Source organism: Empidonax traillii, unplaced genomic scaffold (genome assembly GCF_003031625.1).
Source record: "Empidonax traillii isolate 1590-97213 ecotype Southwest subspecies unplaced genomic scaffold, ASM303162v1 scaffold247:size2371522, whole genome shotgun sequence".
Classification (NCBI taxonomy): domain Eukaryota; kingdom Metazoa; phylum Chordata; class Aves; order Passeriformes; family Tyrannidae; genus Empidonax; species Empidonax traillii.
Window position 1 is genome coordinate 2,081,097 of NW_020955440.1, and position 19,420 is coordinate 2,100,516.

At 36.1% G+C, this 19,420-nt stretch overlaps 1 protein-coding gene across 1 annotated transcript in view; it reads left to right on the forward strand.

The window, feature by feature from the left end:
- Positions 1–19,420, forward strand: part of VWA8 (von Willebrand factor A domain containing 8) — a 174,600-nt gene that overhangs the window by 91,843 nt on the left and 63,337 nt on the right. The window contains exons 22-26 of the mRNA XM_027888842.1: positions 4,405–4,480; positions 5,145–5,280; positions 6,586–6,705; positions 7,148–7,353; positions 15,204–15,355. Coding sequence (XP_027744643.1) covers positions 4,405–4,480; positions 5,145–5,280; positions 6,586–6,705; positions 7,148–7,353; positions 15,204–15,355 — 690 coding nt within the window. The remainder of the gene's footprint in view (positions 1–4,404; positions 4,481–5,144; positions 5,281–6,585; positions 6,706–7,147; positions 7,354–15,203; positions 15,356–19,420) is intronic.

A 19,420-nucleotide genomic window follows, 5' to 3' on the forward strand; every position in this document is an offset into this window, starting at 1 on the left:
GGCTGTACGGTAGGTTGGCTAAAGGAATTAATTTGTACATGTCAGAATCAGACAGATTGATTCTTTGTGTTAAGACTGCCTACTCTTCATCAGGATAATCCACGAGTGGATTAGCTAACCAATTAACAGCTTCAAATGGCCCTTGGCCTAATTATTTTTCAAATACTCCTTAAAATTAGGTCACAGCAGATGAGTATATTCATGTCTGATTGACATGTAATTGAGATATATATATCTATGTACATTTTTAGATAATAATATGTACATATTTAGATAATAGATACCTCACAGAAATGAAGCACAACAACTATTAGAGTATATATTCTGCATCTCTGATTTCTCCTTTCAACTACCAGAAAGTTTTATTTGGTGAATAAAGGCCAAAACCTGAGTTTGATTCATGTAAGCTTTTTACTATCAGCACCAACCCTTCAAACACAAGGTGGCCTTCCACAGATAATTCAGCCTCAGTACAAGCACGTACAGAAGCCACGACTGTATTCTTCAGCACTTGTCAAGATGGATTAATTCCAGTGAATGTGGGTGTTTGTGATGTTAGCTGAGGCCCTGACATGTGTACTGTATTTGGGTGTAAGCCTTTTTGGAGACTCAAATCTTAAAGCATTGAAATACCTTTTTTGAAGTTGGGCGATAGCCGTCTCTGAGGTTGATGGAAATTTCTCCTGCCACATCTCATGATTCTTCCCCGCAAAGAAGGCATTCCTCTCAAAGAAACAATAACTGTCACAGTAGTATGTTTGAGTAAGTTAACAGAACTCAGAAAAAGCTGCCTGTAGGGTAACTAATGCAGCAGTAGCAAAAAAAAAAAAAAGACAGCAATGTGAGCTAATAAACAAACATGAAAAGAATTCTTAGAAGTCCTACTATGAATGGTACTGTCAGAGGAGTTGCTGTACTTTAGTAGTAAATATTTTTTTGTGTAGTAGTGGTGGGTTTTTTGTTTTTGTTTTTGTTTTTGTTTTTGTTTTTGTTTTCCTGGAGTGAGAATGGCTTCCTTGGTAAAAATAAAAGTACATTCTTCAGAAAGACATTAGTAAGCTTTTCATATTTTTCTTTTACAATTATGTGAAGACAAAATTGGTTCAGTCAAGTAAGATGACAGTATGTCAGACAGCTTTTCTTACTTGCTTCTACATTCCTACGGTCTTACTTCTTTGTGTCAGAACTATTTTTGTCTTGGATGCTAACTGTGATTAAATTAGAAGGTTTTGATATTCGTGTCTTTGTTAGAGCCTAGTTAATATTAGGGTGCTAATATTATTAAGTGAACATGAATCACAGCTTTTGGTTCCTTTCCTGTGGGAATTTTGAGACATATTTTACATTTAGGAAACTCTGCGTGTTGTGTTGTTCAAAAATATTTCAGATTTAGCATATTTTTTTTCTATGTTTCCATGTCTTTACATAATTCATTATAAAGTGGAAATTTAAGAAAAAAAAACCCCTAAGGGGACAAATTATTTTTACCCATTCTTTACTGTGTTTGGGTTATGTTAGGTTTCTGAAGAACAGAAATTAATGATGCCTAATTGCATAGCTTATGATTCTGAAAGGAAAATAACAATCTGTAATAACCCTGGCAAAAAAAAAAAAAACTAACCACATTAAAAACCCATACTTTCTGTATGTTTCTCTGATTTATGCTACTTTTATAATAGCATTTAAATAAATGGTAAACTCTTGTAGTGTTTATTTGCTGCAAAGATACGGACAGTTCTGTCTTCTCTGAAGAATGAGATCATCCTAAGGATTTGTGTGGGCTGCTGGTGGTACTAAATACAAATTAGTATTCCATATCAGGGGGTTGTAAGTAATCTCTGCAGAGCCAGAGGATTAACTAGCTCACCAAAAGTAAAATAAACTGGTTTGTGTTACAGTAAAATACCATTTGACATTTCTGTCCTTTCTTGCATCATCACCTGGGACCATGCACACCACCACTAGAGATCTTAATTTCCTGATGTGTTCTGTTCACTTTACTTTTTTTCATGCGTTGGCTCTTAAGTGCAAATTTATGATCTCCAAAGCATCCTGCAATGCTTCGTCTTCTTTTACATTATTCTTGGTCTAAGCTTTCCTCAGATCCTCCACTTTCTCACCTTTCTGTTATTTTAAAGAAATCACAGTTCAGGTTTGACAAACCCTTCCCCTTTTTACCTTGGATTAATTCCTCAGAACATTTTTCTATGAGTTATTAGTAATGTATGACTGTGGCTTCATATACTCAAGAGTTTGGTTTACATATTTTAAAATTCTTCTGCATCTGCAACTATATAGGCTTGAACAAGAAATGTTATCTGATAGTGGAGGTAGGCTGATGAATACAATCTGAGAATTTAGTCCCTAAATAATGTGTGTTCAATAAAGAAAAATCATTGGTTTGTTGTTATTTTTGGATGCATTATTGATTTCTCTGCCTAGCATAGAAATTGGTTATACTATCAGGATGACAATAGCAGCTTTATTTTTGTGTCCATGGTAGAATTTCTAAGATAATAAATTAATACTACTGCTGATTTTAGTGATTAAAAAAAATTATATGTTGCCATATTATTATGTTGCCAAGATATTATTATAACTATTTGAGGCAGTGTTGCTGCTTGTGACAGGCCACATTTGATGGGGTTAAAAGAAGCGAAGGTGGTCCCAGCTTTGTAACCTTTCTCCTCCTGGATTAAAGTTCAGATAAAGTAGCTAAATGTTAAAAATCTCTCTTCCTGCCCTCTGCTTTATTCCTGTGCATGGAAACTCTGGAATAAATCAATCATGGGTTTAAAGCTAAACAAGAAATTATTAGGTATTAGAGACTGAAATCCTGCTGACAGCAGTTTCAAATAAAGGAAGTGTGCAAGTTATGCTGTCAGTTAAAACTGTAATTGGAAGCTGGCCACTTAATAGTGTGCTGCAAACAGTACTGTGTTTGATTTCCTGTACCCAAGAAGCTTATCAGAATATTGTTAGTTTTTTACAAGGTGTTACAAAATTAAAGATAGAACTAAGGTGGATATTTAGAAGAGTGAGTCACCTAGGCCTAAACAAACAGTTTTGTTATACAGCATGGCTGTGAGAGGGAAGAGATTTTTGCTGCATCAAATCTCACGTACAATGCGAAGGTTACTAAGCTTACCTACAAATCAGTATGTGGATCTCAAGATGTGTTAAGTGAGACTCTCCTGATGGGTTTTGTCATGTGATCAGTCCATCATCCTGTTGACACAGACTAAGCCAAATTTTGAAATACAGGAAGAAAGGGTTGGCATAGCCTACTTGCACTGAGATTAAATCGCATATCCTCTTGCCTGTGAAACTGTGGGAATCATGGGGATCTACCATCATAACCCACTTCTGGATTATTCTCTGGGTCATTTTGTCCCTCTGAACCCCAAGGTAAATGGGCTTGGTTATACAGATCTTGACAAAGTTTTTGGCAAGTATTTTGTATAATCAGTAGGGGCTTTCCCTAGGTTATGGATGTAATTTATATAGATGAATCCAGTGTGGTGATGTCTGTTGCCTGACCTTTCTGAATTGGAACTATTTTCTATTTATCTGTACATTCAGTGGTGGTTGGAATAGATGAAAATAGTGAAGATTAAGAATATTCTCATTACAGATTTTAATTAGCACTATTTTATGTTTGAAGGAAAAAATTCAAACACAAAATGTCAAAAGGAAATATTGTGTTATTAAAGCCTTTGTCCCATCTAAGAGCTTATGCTGTGCATGATATAAAAGATAGCAAGCCAGTATGGCTTAGATAGAACTAAAAATAATTGATTTTTGGAATTCCATATGAGTGTTCTTAGTTTGGTTGTTTTGGTTTTGGGGTTTTTGGGGAGTTGTAGTGGTTATTGTTATTTGTAGGTGTTTTGTTCGTTTGGGGTGGGGGGGTGGTTTTTGGTTGTTGGGTTGGGTTGGGTTGGTTTTGGCTTGGTTGGATTTTAGGTTTTTTTGGGGGTTGGGATGGGTTTTTTGCTTGATGGATATGGAGAAAAGCAGCTAAAACAGTAATGATTCCTGTTCGGTTCTTCTAGGGAGAAGCACCTGTTTGTCATGTACATGAAAATTTCAGCATACTTAACTAGAAATAGTAACATCAATAATGTGCCTACATACAAAAAATACTGATTCACTTCTCAGTGGTTTTGTTTTGAGGGTTTATGAGAAAGATGAACTACCATGAAAGTCCTGGCAGAGACAGAGACACTCGCATTTGACCACCAGGCTGGCACATCATTGTTCCCAGTTATTCAAGAGTTCTAAAACAAGAAATATTTTTTCCTCTTAGAGAGTATTCAGTTTTTCATTTACTCATTTTGCATTTTATTGTACTTAAAATTCCTGTGTATTTTTAATTAATACTATCTGTTTTCCACATTTCAGGGATACCACTGTACAAAGCCTTACCCTACAACCTTCTGTTAAAGATGGTCTTATTATATATGAAGATTCACCACTGGTCAGTAGTAACATTTGGATTTTATATTTAGAAATGCTTTTCATTTCAAATTTAAATTATTCATGATTTGATTTTTCATGGCATATTGCATGAGCATGGTAGCAAACTTTTCATTAACTTCTACTTTGGTCACATTTGCCTCACTTGCTGTGCCAAATGTGAATAAGATGATAATCTTGGGAAACTCCACACACAAAATGAGTATGCAAAATAATTTAGTATTAACTTGACACATTCTAACTGGCAGAGTGGTATTTTCCTCCTCCTCTTTCATAGCACTTCACACCTACATGCTAAGTTGGGCTCCAGGCAGCTGTTGCAGCCATTCTTTAGTTCATTCAGCTACATGTTGACAGTCTAGATGCAAACTGGCTTTGCACTTCTCTGTCAGCACTCCAGTTCATTCTCAGTCAGGTTCCTCACTTCCCTCCCTAGCACAGCCCTTTCTATCCCTTTCCAGAAGAAACAGGAACACCCACCTTTCTTGTCCCACCTGCCTCCTCATCCCTCTGCTATGGTTCTATCATAGCTTATCCCTGTTCTGAGTAGCTTTCTTGTCTCAGTGCTACTGAGATATCAGTTCTGCTGATTGAGAAATCAGTAATGCAGCTACTTGCTGGTGTTTTGGTGGGGGTTGTGATGTTACGATTCTTTTCTCTTCTAGGTAAAAGCAGTGAAATTTGGACATATTTTGGTAATCGATGAGGCAGACAAAGCACCAACAAATGTTACCTGTATCTTAAAAACTTTAGTAGAAAGTGGGGAAATGGTTTTGTCAGATGGAAGGCGCATTGTTGCCAGTAAGTAGAGAGAAAATGTTTTGATCATTCACAGTAGAATGCAACATGTTGCTGGTTTTCAGCAACTAGACTGCTAAGTAGAGACCCAAAACAGTCCAAATGGATACATTACTTGATGCTGAAAGGTTAACAATTAAAGAATTTACAGTCATTTCTTAACTACTTTTGCAATAGCCACAAGGTTTTCTTAAATTAGCCTTCTTGTGAATTTCGCTGAAAAATAAATTAAAAAAACCCCACCAACATAAAAACCCGAACCCCAACTAAATGTAACTTGACCTCTCTGCTTCTCAGTCACCATAAGGAACATAGTTGAGCCATAGTTGAACAAATTATGATCTTGGTTATGCTCATCTAGACAGTTGTGGTATCATTTTATCAGATCTAGAATGAAGATACGAATTATACCTAAGGTTGAATTGTTAAGGGTTAGTCTAATCAAATATTGCAAATGCTTACATTATTTAAATACATCCTGCAGGATGAGAGTACTTTGTAACTTGATGGAATTTAATTCGTGTGAATTGCAGGAACTAAATGTTTTTCATTATTTTCCAAAGAAAGACCATGTTTGAAATGCCCTCTTGATGCTGTTAGACACTGTAGTTTCTGTAATGAGTTTCATTTTAACAATATTGGGAGTAATGTTTGAGTGTGGCAATCATTCAGCACTCACATGGCACACCTGAGTTCTGCTTGTCATCATAAACTGTAGGTGGGTTTTTTTTAAAATCACTTGCTACCCAGTCCCAGTTATTACTGTAGTTTTTTAGAGGAAACATTCTATAAGGGAACAATGGAGCCAGTCTCAGTAATTTTGGAGAACCAGGGTCTTCACATGTGTTAAATCGCATATCTCTGGCTTCTCACAGGTTTTTGTAGCAACCAGGAATAATTTCAGTGTCTTCCCAGATCAGATAATGTCATACTTATATAAAAACGTATTTTATTCACCATTGGCTTCACCATTTCAGTGAAATTAAATGTAAAGAAGACAGGTTGTCACCACCCCAAGAACAGTGGACTCATTTTTATGTTTTTGGAATTAAATGCTTGGGTTAAATTTTCATGTAAGAAATTACGAAACTTTAAAATGAAACCTAGAAAACTTAAAGTTGAATGGCATACAAAAAGCTATTGAGCCTTTTTTTTATGTCACTGTTCTTCTAGTTCTGAGAAGAGCTGAATTAGATTAGAAGAATTTTTCTTCTAATTCTAAGAATTCTTCTTCTGATCTAATTATGTTAATTCATTCAGTAATGCAAAGCTTAAATATGCAATTAATACATTTTATTTCTTTTCCAGATCATGCTCATGTAGAGGGGAGAGAAAATGTAATAGTTATTCATCCTGATTTTAGAATGATAGTTCTAGCAAATAGGCCTGGATTTCCTTTCTTGGGTAATGACTTTTTTGGCACATTAGGTAAGTGGTTCATATTAAATGATGATCTGTAATAGAATTGATTAATAGAATAACTGTATTAATTGGATTTCACGAGGAGAAGGAGTTCTTATGCATATTGATACTTTGTTTCACATAAGTCACTCAAGGTGAGATTCAGCTTGAAGACTATCATGTAAATTTACATATGTTAATAAAAGGGCCCAAACTTGCCCTGAAGTGAACAGCTATATGGGTTCATCTCTGTTAAAACTATTTTGTTTCCAAAAATCTCAGTGTTCTTCACATTTTTCAGAGTACTTTTTACTTGTTTTAAGAAGTTTTAAGAAGTTTTAAAAAGCTAGTACTTAGCATTCTTTTGAGCCATTGCTTTTTTATTAAAGGTGCAGTAATTAAACTTAAAGGGGCTGTTGTGATGCTATCTCTTCATAGATTATGTAACTTCGCACTTTTTTCTTTTTAGGAGACATTTTTAGTTGCCATGCTGTTGATAATCCCAAACCACAGTCTGAAATGGCTATGCTTAGACAATATGGTCCTGATGTTCCAGAGCCGATTCTTCAAAAACTGGTAGCTGCTTTTGGAGAGCTCAGGAGCTTAGCTGACCAAGGAATTATTAACTATCCCTATTCAACTAGAGAAGTTGTGAATATTGTAAAACATTTACAGGTACAGTACGTCAGATTTAATTGAAAAACTGAGTTCATCACTGTTAATTTTTTAATGCTTGAAGGTTTTAGAAAAAGGTGCCATTATTGGATTTTTATTCAATATTTATTGATGAATTTTTATTTAATTCTTTTGAAACATTTTACATTTTGAAGGAAGCGTCATATTTAGATGTTCAGATAATCTGAGGGTAAGGATTGCAAATACATATGGGCAGATTTTTTTTCTGCATGTTTATTTATAGATATTAAAAAAAACCCGTGAGAGTCTGCTTTTCTACTATGTGAGAAAATATCACATTCATACTGTGAATACAGTGTACCATGTTCATACTGGCCCTCACTATAAAAGGATAACAGCTTAACAAGGAGGTACATGGGATCCACAATTACTTCCTACACACATTTACGTGTAAAATCATGAATTTAGAGATGATTTGGTTTTTTAAGTATTACAGTAAAGTCTGAGTTTATAAATTGAAGGATTTTTTTTGCCTAAAGTATTTGAAATATAAACTGTCTTTATGCTCTTTGAAATAGCAGTGCTTTTATTTTGTTCTGTTTATAATCATAACATTAGTAATTTGATAATTTATAGACTTTCTTGAATTAATTTATCCTAGATTAAAAACAAAAATTAGTGAAAATTAATGTCATTAATACAATTAGAATATAATTTCTCACAAATTTTGATCTATGTCCCTGTGTTTAACACTGCATAGTATAGCAGTTAGTTTTGGGTTTTTGCTCATGAACATACTCACAAACATTCTTTCGTATATACAGGCATTTAGATCCTGCAGGTTGGAATTAATACTTTTAAAAATCTTCAGTTCATCTAGATTTCTGGGGAGTATGGATTTTTGTGCTCTGTGGTCTCTAGAGTGCAAAAAGGTCTTAAGACAAAATTGGTGCTACTATGATATCAATAATATAAAGAAAAAATAATGTTTTATAACTTTGTACTAAGGGTTAACAAGATTCAGACCTAAAAGCTGAACACATCAGCAAAGTAGCCTGTTGGAATCCGTTGCCAGCTGATTTTTTGTTTACCAAGCTGATAGAACATGTACATGCAGATCTGTAAACAGAGTGTTACATTTAAAATTGCAGTGGAAAAATTACAGACTTGAATAACAGTTGCTGTGCTGCTGAAAAGCTGATGTTTTAGGGTTTTTTTTTTAAATGAACTCCTTCCTGTCTTCATACTCTTCTTCTGTTCCTACCTTTCTTCCTAGCTTCTTTCCTTCATCATCTGTCTCCAAGTAATCTGAAGTTGTACTGTCTTCTGTTACTAACTGGTGCAGAAACATAGGACTTAATTCTTCTTTTATTTGAGTGTGAATGGCATCTAAATGAAGACTGAAAGAGCTGCATTGTTAATTGTCTTAAGGGCATTTAACTATCTGCTTCTGTCTCCTTCACCTAATCAGTTAGTACAGTCACATCAACCTGGGCGTTGGACTCAAATCAGCAGGGAAGTTTCCCATCTGCTAATCTTTCACCTCTTTCGAAGTGAAAATGTCCAAATAAATCTCCAATATGCAGCTTTGATTTCTTCTGTAACATTTGTTTTCAAGATCCCAGTCTCTTTGAAAGGATGCAACATTTTGTTTACTGTAACTTGTTTTTCAATCTGAATAATAAAAAGACTGGGAGGAGACAAATATAAACAATGAATATAAACATAATGGTTATTCCAAAGTAAGAAACTTAGGTCTTCAGGTAGAGAAGAAAGAGGAAGGAGGGAAATGAGTCAATAAAATTGCTGGTCCTTAGGAAGGAAGGAGGGAAGTTAGTCATGTTGTTAAACAATTTCCCTTACAGCAGTTCCACAGCCCTGTTTTCTATTGTGTTGGTTTCTTTCACATAATTTTGGAATTTTTTGCTTCTGTTAAAAAAAAAGGTTGGATGTTTTGGAGAAAAAAATTACTTCTGATTACTGCTATCTGAGAGCATATCTGAGCATCGGCACTAATCAGTTAAAAATATTCTGATTACTATGATATCAACATATTATTAAGATAATCTCTACACTCTGATTAATTGTGGTGCAGTTAAAAGATTATCTTCCCATAAAGATTAACAAGGAGGGAACCCATGGTAATTTACTTGGAGTTTAGACACTGTGTCAGAGCTAGGTTGTCTCTATATTAACTTTTCTTAGGGAAAGGTTTTCTTGGTGAAGGTCAAGACACCAAACTATTTTGAAGACGTGAAACTGCAGGAATAGGGGAAATTGTCTAATGTTGGTACCTAACTTGGTTGCTGCAGCTTTTTCTCCCCACATACTATATAGGGAATTTGGGTCTTGAAGCTCTAGATGGCAGGTGACCTGAATATAACCTTTTTGCCTTGTTTGCCTCTAGTTTTCAGACTGTGTCAAATGTCAAAAGTGTTTATATTAATAGTAGCTTATGGACAAGCTAAGAAGCTCTGCTCCTGCTCTGCTGGATTACCATATGCTGCCTGTAACTACCGGCGTGTGCTATGACTGCTTCTCTGCAATCTAAAATGCTGTTTTTTCACGAGACCTTGGCAGATGTTCATCAGGAAACGCACATTAGCTCAGATAAAATGGCAACAGCTTTTTTACTAACTCTTTTTTCGTTTGAGAAAGCCGAGACCTTTCCAATAGGCCTTCTTTCTTATTTGTATCTGAGATTGTTTTCCAATAGTAAGCACTAGTATAACAGTTTTCAAGCAGTAAATGTCTAAGAAATCTTCTGGACCTGAAGTCTACTAATCATCAGGCTTTTAGGCCTGTTCAGTAAGCTTTTGTGGTAAAATAGGACCTTTTTTTTTTGTGTTCCGCCTAATCTCAATAGAAAACTAGGCTTATCAAATCATGGTTTGTATCTGTTTCTCACCTTGCTGCCAAACACACATCAGTAATAACTTTTTACCCTTTTGGCCAACCACAGTGAATCTCAGTAACCAGTTTTCAAAGATAATTAGGTTTCTGCTGATTTAATCAAAATCAGTGGCTATGTGACAGAGGGAGAGATTGAAATTAGTGTCCCTGTGAATGGAAATGCAGGGGGAGAATTCAGCTTCTTGCTTGTCAGTAGATGATGCCCACTAAAGACATGAGCACTGATTAACCATTAGTATGGTTACTAATGGCTATACACATGATGCTTCTGCCATGCTGACAGGACAACTGAGGAGGCTCAGAGAGAGCTGGCAACATCCAGTGAAAGAGCATCAGGGCTGCAGGGTGAAACCAAGAGCAGAGACAAATGAGCAGGTAGGGAGAGATGTGTTAGAGTGTGCAGGGTGGACCTTTGAGGTGGTGCTGGCCAGATGAAAACATGCAGGCATCTGAAGGCACTAGAATATGTAGGGAAGTGAGTGATAGTGAGAACACAAGGTAGAAGTGTAAAACAAAAAATTTGAACCCATTGCAGACTGAATACCAGATTTATTTATGACTTTGTTTTCAGGGCAATGAGTATACCATATTTTAATTAAGATTCTCTATTTGTATTAAAAATACTATTTTGCTCGTAGACTTCAGGCAGACTATAGCAATACATCTACTTATGGAATGTTAGATCCATAAAAACATGCATTTTTTACAAGCTAAATTTTGTATCAAATAAAGCAAAAAAAATATAAATAAAAATAAAAAAATATTAAAAGCAAAACCTATGTTACTTACTATTTTAAGGAATAGCCAAGAATCTAAGCTGTGAAAATACTCTGAGGTGCACAGAGGTGTTACTTGTAAGGGGAAGAATCAATGAATGAGAACCAGACAGACTGATGAGAGATCAATATTTTCTCTAGTAATCTCATTTCAAAAATCAATAGAAACCAAATGATTTTTTTGTTTTCATTCAACTCAAACCTCAAACATTCAATCTCTTTTGTTTCTTTTATCTTCTTCTTTTTTTTCCCTTTAAGTGAACTGTCATTTCCTTTCTTCAGTAAGCAATTTTCCAAGCAGCTATTAAAAAGTGATTGTATTTGTTCTGATTGAAACAAGAGACTTGGGATTTTTTTTTTTTTTTTTTTTTTTAATAACTGAAGTAGAGGACCTTTTGACAAGTGGCTTGTGTTTGGAACAGGTTTTATTGGCAGCAGTGATCAGTTGTACCTCAGGAAATTTTTCATGGTGTCCAAGAGGTATGGCACTATTGAGGCAATTCACTGCAGAGGAAGGTGTCGATGTCAGAAGTTTTGCAGTAATTCAGCCAACCATGGAAGTCCTTGGAGACTACTAGTGAAAAACAGATATTATCTGAAGCACTTGACCAGGGTTTCTGCAGTATCTTGTGCAGGACAGGTGAAAAAGCAGATCATGAGTGAATAAGATAGCTTGGTGCCAGTTTGTTGGTCATGCTTTGCAATGAGAAGGGAATAACAGAGAAAATGCAGTATTCATCATATACCTAAGGAAATAATCTAGAATCACAGAATCACAGAATTAGGTTGGAAAAGACCTTGGAGATCATCAACTCCAATCCTTGATCCAACACCACCGTGGTTACTAGACCATGGCACTCAGTGCCACATCCAGCCTCATCTTAAAAACCTCCAGGTTTGATGAATCTACCACCTCCCTGGGCAGCCCATTCCAATGTCTGATTACTCTCTCTGCAAAAAATTTTTTCCTAATATTCAACCTAAATATCCCCTGGCACAGCTTTAGTCTCTGCCCTCTTGTCCTATTGCTGATTGCCTGGGAGAAGAGACCGACGCTCACCTGGCTACAGCCTCCTCTCAGGTAGTTGTAGAGAGTGATGAGGTCACCTCTAAGCCTCCTCTTCTCCAGACTAAACAACCCCAGCTCCCTCAGCCTCTCCTCATAGGAGACTTGTGCTTGAGAGTTTGATTATATGGAGTATGCACAATTGTGGACATGTTTTGCTCTTATTAAAAAGAAGCCACACTTGAAAACAGACTGAAATAGAGTCCTACATACAGAGTACTAAGGAGCTTTACACATTTATGAACCTTACCATCGTGTACCTTTTTGTCATATACCTTTTTATAAATTGGTGGGCTTTTTTTTTGTTATGTTTGACTCCAAGGTGCAATTTTCATCATAGAAGTTAGTACTTCGGCCACTAAACATTGTCACAAACTTAGGTTAGAATAGCTTTGGGAGAAATTCTCGGTTTAGTACCTGTTCCATTCAGTATGGAATGGACATTGTAACAAGGATAGCATAGGCTGTAGGACAACTTTATATTAACCGACAGTAACTTGTATTTCGCTGGGCTGTAATAATGCAGAACCTCTAATAGGTTCCTCATGGATAGGTTTACAAAGCAGGACATAGTTTAGCATACTTTTATACCAACACTAGTACTAAAATATTAGTATACACCACAGATTAAAAAAGGTTTGTACAAGCCTATTTAAGCATTGGTATTCCAATCTATCACAGTAACTAGCTAAATTTAGTATTACTTGTGTCACAGGTATTCTATTACAGAGATTAGATATTTATTAAGTTGGGGAAAATATTAAACTTCTTACTAAGGCTGATGTTTAATTAAGTGTACAGGTCAAAATACTTAGGAACATTTTCTGCTTTCTTCTGTTTTAGTTTTTAATCAAGACTCAAATATCTTTATTTTTAATGTATTTATAAATTTCTCTGACACGTTAAGTCTGTTTTTCAAATTCTTTGTACTAACCTACTTCACTAGTGGGGAATAAACCAATTAAGACTTCAACTCCCTAAAATACTTCTTCACAAATTTATCTTCATTACTATGAAACAGGTATACTGAGATTGAAGCATCCAGGTCCTGGTCTGAAATATCTAGTATTTGAATGAAAGGCATATGAAGAAAAAGTTAAAAGTTTTTAAATTAAAAGATTCTCATTCCCACCTCTTACCAAAAAAACAAAGGTAAAATAAAGCTGTTAAGCAACAAGGTTCTGGGATATATAGCAATTTGGTGACTATTTTTTAAAATGGTTTTTATTTGGTTTGCTCCATTGGTGGGCTGATCCCTGGCCAGGTGCCACCAAAGCCACTCTGTCACTCCCTTCCTCAGCTGGGCAGAGAAGAGAAAATACAATGAAAGGCTCATGGGTTGAGGTAAGGACAGGGAGAGGTCACTCACCAGTTACTGTTGTGAGCAAAATAGACTCAACTTGGCGAAATTAGTTTAATTTATTGTCGATCAAATTGGAGTAGGGTAATGAGAATTAAACCCAAATCTTAGAACACCTTCACTCCAACCCTCCCTTCCTCCCAAACTCGACTTCACTGCTGACTTTCTCTGCCTCTCTGTTCATCACATGTTGTCTCTGCCACTGCTTCCTCCTCAGAGGGCAGGAGTCCTCCCACTCTTTCTCTGCTCCATCGTGAAGTCCCTCCCACAGGAGACAGACTTCCACAACCTTCTGCAGTTGAGTCCTTTCCACAGTTAACTGCATTAACTGCTCCAGTGTGTGTTCCTTCCACAAGATCCCAAGTCCTGCCAGTAGTGTGGACTTCCCACAGAGTCATAGCCTCCTTTGGGCATATACCTGCTACAGTTTGGGGTCCTCCACCTCAGTTTCTTTGACAATCAGTGACATAAGTTTGTTTGAGTGGTTCTGTGGAATTAAAAATTCTTCATTTCTCTTATTTTAACGTACAGAATCATAGAATAGTTTGGGTTGGAAGGGACCTTAAAGATCCTCTAGCTCCAACCCCCCTGCTGTGGGCAGGAATACCTTACACTAGACTAGGTTGCTCACAGCCCCATCCATCCTGGCCTTGAACACTTCTAGGGACTGGAACATCCACAGCTTCTCTGGGCAACCTGTTTCTAGTGTCTCACCACCCTCATGGTAAAGAATTTCTTCCTAATACCTCATCTAAATTTGCCCTCTTTCAGTTTAAAGTAATACCCCCTTGTCAAAAGTCCCTCTCCAATTCTCTTATAAGCCCTTGGGTACTGGAAAGCTGCCTTAACATCTCCCCAGGATTTTTTCTTCTCCAGGCTGTACAACTCTCCCAGCCTGTTTTCACAGGAGAGGTGTGGCAGCCCTCTGATCATCTTCATGGCCCTCTGCATTTGATCCCACTATGTTATTGATGAAGATATTAAACAGTACTGGTCTCTGCAGTGACAGTGCAGTGTCTTTTTCCCAAACGGTACTGGTCCCAGTACAGACCCCCAAGGCACACCACTTGTCACGCATCAACATCAGGACCTTGAACCGCTGACCACTGCTCTCAGGATGTGACCATCCAACCAATTCCTCATCCAAAATCATAAGTCCAATACAGCAACAAACTTCCATTGTTGGAGAAATTGATCAAAATTTGATAAACATTTGGGATTTTTTTAATGTACACATAAGGCACATTTCAACTAGTATTTTTCAGTGAGAAAAAAAAAAGTTTGTGAATCATAGGTGAATTTCTGATTCTACTAAAATCCATCTTGACTTAAAGTATTTTTTGGCAAGCAAGCAGTGTGTCGTCTGTTTTTCTGTATTCAACAATAGAGTGAGAATTCTTAAATGTATTGCTGAATTATATAACTGTATGTATTTGTGTCAGATCTTCGTGGTTTACAAAAAGTAAATTTAAAAAATACAGGCTGCTTTTAACTATATTTTCTAATGATTACACCATCTTGTAATGTGTGAAATGAAAACAATTCACCATTGATGATGTTGAGTATTAAATAATTGCCACATGCTTGTTTGTTTAATTCAAGTTTAGAAATTATGTACCTTCTTTATTTTGGAAACTAAAAGCAAAGATTACTTAACATTCTTCTGTCAAGAAAAGTTACTGTTACAACTATTAATCTTAAAAGTATGTAATGATATGCTGTAACTTAATAGATATTCACTAAAAGATATTCTTGGGTCTTTGTTTCTTCACAGAAATTTCCAACTGAAGGACTTGCAAATGTTGTTCGAAACGTATTTGACTTTGACTCCTACAACAATGAAATGCGTGAAATTTTGTACAACACTTTGCACAAATATGGGATACCTATTGGAGCAAAACCGACCAATGTACAGCTGGCCAAGGAGTAAGAATAACATAAAATATATGTTAAGAAGACATATTTCTCATGATCACTTTTTATAATGTGTTATCTTGCTGCTAACTGATTTTAAAACAACCTGGAATACTTGGAAGTCAATCCTCCACTGGTTCAAATTTATAATCTTCCAAATATGCTACAACAATATGAATTACTTCATAATAGAGTATTTGCGTATTATTACATTTAATCCTTAATGTCCATGTACATATTGATAGCTTGTAAGGTAAACAGTTGCATCTTAATAAAGGGAAATACTTGTTTCTTCTCCTGTGTTTTTAATTGAATCGCAACACTGTTATTTATCATCTAAATCTGTAGAAAAAAAAGTTGTCTTCGGTGGTAGTTGGGTTTCGTCTTTGATGCTCACAAAAGTTTCTACAAAAATATTTCTGCCAAATGGGACAATTCATGTAAGGTCTAAGAGCCATTTTTATATGTGTCTATAAATCACTGTTATTCTTTAATTATATTACCAGTTGACATATTACATCATATACTTTTTTCCAGAGGTTAAAATCAAAATAGCTACATTATATATTAATGCCCTCTGCCCTTCAAGCCCCACCCCAATCCGTGAAGAGGCCTTACCAGAAGGCTAAAGAGGGACTTTTGACAAGGGCATGTAGTGACAGGACAAGGGGGAATGACTTTAAACTGAAAGAGGGCAGGTTTAGATTTGGTATTGGGAAGAAATTGTTTACTATGAGGGTGATGAGGCACTGACACAAGTTGCCCAGAGAAGTTGTGGATACTCCATCCCTGGAAGTGTCCAAGGCCAGGTTGGATGGAATTTTGAGCAACCTAGTCTAGTGGAAGGTTCCCTGCCCACAGCAGAGGGATTGGAACTAGATGATCTTTAAGGTCCCTTCCAACCCAAACCATTCTGTGATCCTGTGATTTTATGAAACAAATGTAATTCATTCTTCTGAAATTCAAAGGAAACAGGCTTAAGTAGATCATATTGAAAAGCAATTGGAAAACTTATTGTGTCTTGAACTTTAATATCTAAATTATTTTTGAAGAAACAAATATTTCCCTTTTGCTGGAGAAAGCTTTATGGATATATGGAAAATTGAGTTTGCCATGTGACACATGCATTTTGTATTTGCTAAGGAGGGACTGATTTAAATGGCATGATGTCTTGATATTTACTCCAGTGTGGGTGACCATGCACTGGAACAAATTGCCCAGAGAGGTTATAGAGTCTCCCTCACTGGAGATATTCAAGAACCATCTGGATGCAATCCTGTGCCATGTGCTCTAGAATGACCCTGCTTGAGCAAGGAGGTTGGATCAAATTACCTACTGTGGTCATTTCCAGCCTTACCTATTCTATGATATTAAGTGTCCATGTGTATGTAGGTTTCTCCTGCTACAGTAATACTGTTATCATATCTAACATCCTACATATAGCTATTCAAAAAGATTGGCAGTGTAGTGCCTGTGGTGTACCTTTTAATTTTGATGACAGGATTATTACATGCCTGGGGAACCAACAACTACAATTTCTGCCAAATTGACAGTACATGCTTGAAACTCTTGCTATGGTTTCTTTGCTAAGAGTCTCTTGGTAACTTCTGTCCTGAAGAATTATAACGTTTGTCATCGTTTTTGAGAAATTTGCTCTTTGTATAATTTTTAGAAGTCTTAGATGTGGGAGAGGACTCTTTAGTAATGAGAAGATCAGAGGTTTAGGAAGCGTAAGAGAAAAACTGCTGTAATTGGGGACAGCTCAATTTAGAAGTGATAAAATAGAAGAATGCATTAATTATATTGATGCAATTATATTGACTTAAAGATAATCACCTGATAATTTTTAATTCATCACAGAGGTTTTATAGGACAGGTTATACCAAGGATGATGGCTTTAAAAGAACCCCACAAGATGCTCATAAAAACCTTCGCTTGACTGGCAGCTATGAGCACATTCTTTGAACCCTGATATCCAAGAGGAAGAGAAACTACAGAAGAGGTTCACACACAGTTCATAAAAGCAACATTTTCTTAGATCTCACCATCTGGGTTGACCACCTGCCTCTCATGATCCAGAAATCTGGGTCTCAATCCCTCACTACAGCTGGAATTTCAGGTTATCCGACTGCTCCATTGCAGGACAGCCTTGCTGTTGATCATGAGATTTAACCCTATGGAGCTTATAAGCCACAGGTAGATCATCTTGAATTACAGATGTATCTTTTAGGAATGGTTTTGGCACAGTTAATTCTGCCTTGGGGTAAAAGAACATTGAGATAATCTCCTCAAATCTACTCCAGTCCATAACTGCAGGCTCCTATGACGGACACATTGAGGTAATTTGGTATATGGTGTTTTTACCACTGCAGAAAAGGTACTGGAGTACTGACCTCCTCTCTAATGTTTTCCATGAATCTGAGAGGAGGATAATGGTGCATATGTAGTCCATCCCACTACCTTAAGGAAACCTTATCTCTTTTTTTTTATGATTCATGCCTGAAGACCTTCAGAGATGGAGTTCTATAACCTCACAAAGCAAGTCAGTCATGTTCCTAAATATCCTTACCTTTAGAAAGTCACCTCTCAATCTTTCCTCTTTTTTAAGGCTGTTGGTTGATTTTATTTTTCTTTTATCCTCTGTCTCCTCACTCAATTTGTGTCTATCTTTAGGCATTGTGTGTGAAACTGGGCAAGTTTGTTTCTAGTGGAGCCAAGTAAAGTACAAGAGTATAGAATGTAGATGTATAGAGATGTATTTCATGCCGCAGTTCCTTTTAAAGAGCTCAGTATGTTTGCATTTCATTCGATGTTTAACTTATCTCTAGTTTTCTAAACATAAACCTTCACATCCTTTCTGCAGAACCCTCCATAGGTCTTATCCCATTGTCACTTTATGTAATCAAGTTCCTTCATGCTTACATTTTTCTCACTGTCTTATGTTTTTTCAGATTAGTTCTCTGACTTGTCAAGATCACTTTCTGTTTTAAGCTCGTTTTCCTACCTGCTTCTAGGCTCTCACAAGTTGACAGTCCAAAGGTTTACCAGGTGTGATTTCTATGTTATTCTAGCAAAACCAGCATACCCTCACAGATCCCTTCTGTACTCCTGTCTTAATTTTCCAGACTTTTAAGACTTACTAGTTATAATAAATTGCTCAGGGTTTCTACTAAGTAACATGAACACTGGTATAGTAATTCAAACCATTTCTGCCCAAGGATGTTAGTCAAACTGCAGAAAAATCATTGTATAAGGATACAAGACCTGTACAATTAAGAAATTTTGCAATATAGATGCACTTCCAGGAGATTCTAGGACAGGAAAATCATTAGAGTGAAATGCTCAGTCCTTTATATGTATATATCTTATATATATATCTTTTGGCATGTTTTGTATCAAATGATTTGTGAATGTTTATTTTAATAAGCTTTGGAGAGGTCTGTCACGTACTACTTAAGATAAAACTTGTATAAATCAGAATTATTTAAATTGCCACTGAAACCTAACTGCTGTAAATACAGAAAAAACCCCATGAGACACACCAGCAACGCACTGCAATACAGGATCTTGACAGAAGGAACTTTAGGGTTGTATCCAGCTGAAATTGCAAGAGAAATTGAACAGATACTAGCAGTGAGCCTTATGGGAATTTTAGGTTAGACTTTGGAATTAATATACCTAATCTTGGATGGAAAGATTAGATGGTGTCTAATGGCCATTTAGAAAATAATTCTTGTAGTAGTTCTTTTTTTGAGACAGGAATTGATTTGTAGATACTAATTTGTTTATTTGCAGAATTAGTGTCATATATAAGACCTGTAAAGCAGTGCTTTACTTGGGCTTTTTATTTCCTTCAGTTGTCATTTTTTCCCAGATAGGATAACCATTCTTCGATGCACTGACATGTTCCATATTTTCTGGTTTTAACATTATGATATTGTGTGTCCTTCCTCGTATCACCTGTCCAGTAGTTTATAATTTTTAGCAGCATTGTGTGTAAAGCAGATGGCTTGTCTATGATGCTTTGCCAAGACATAGAGCGTAAAATAAATTACTCATGGTACTAACTCATTATCT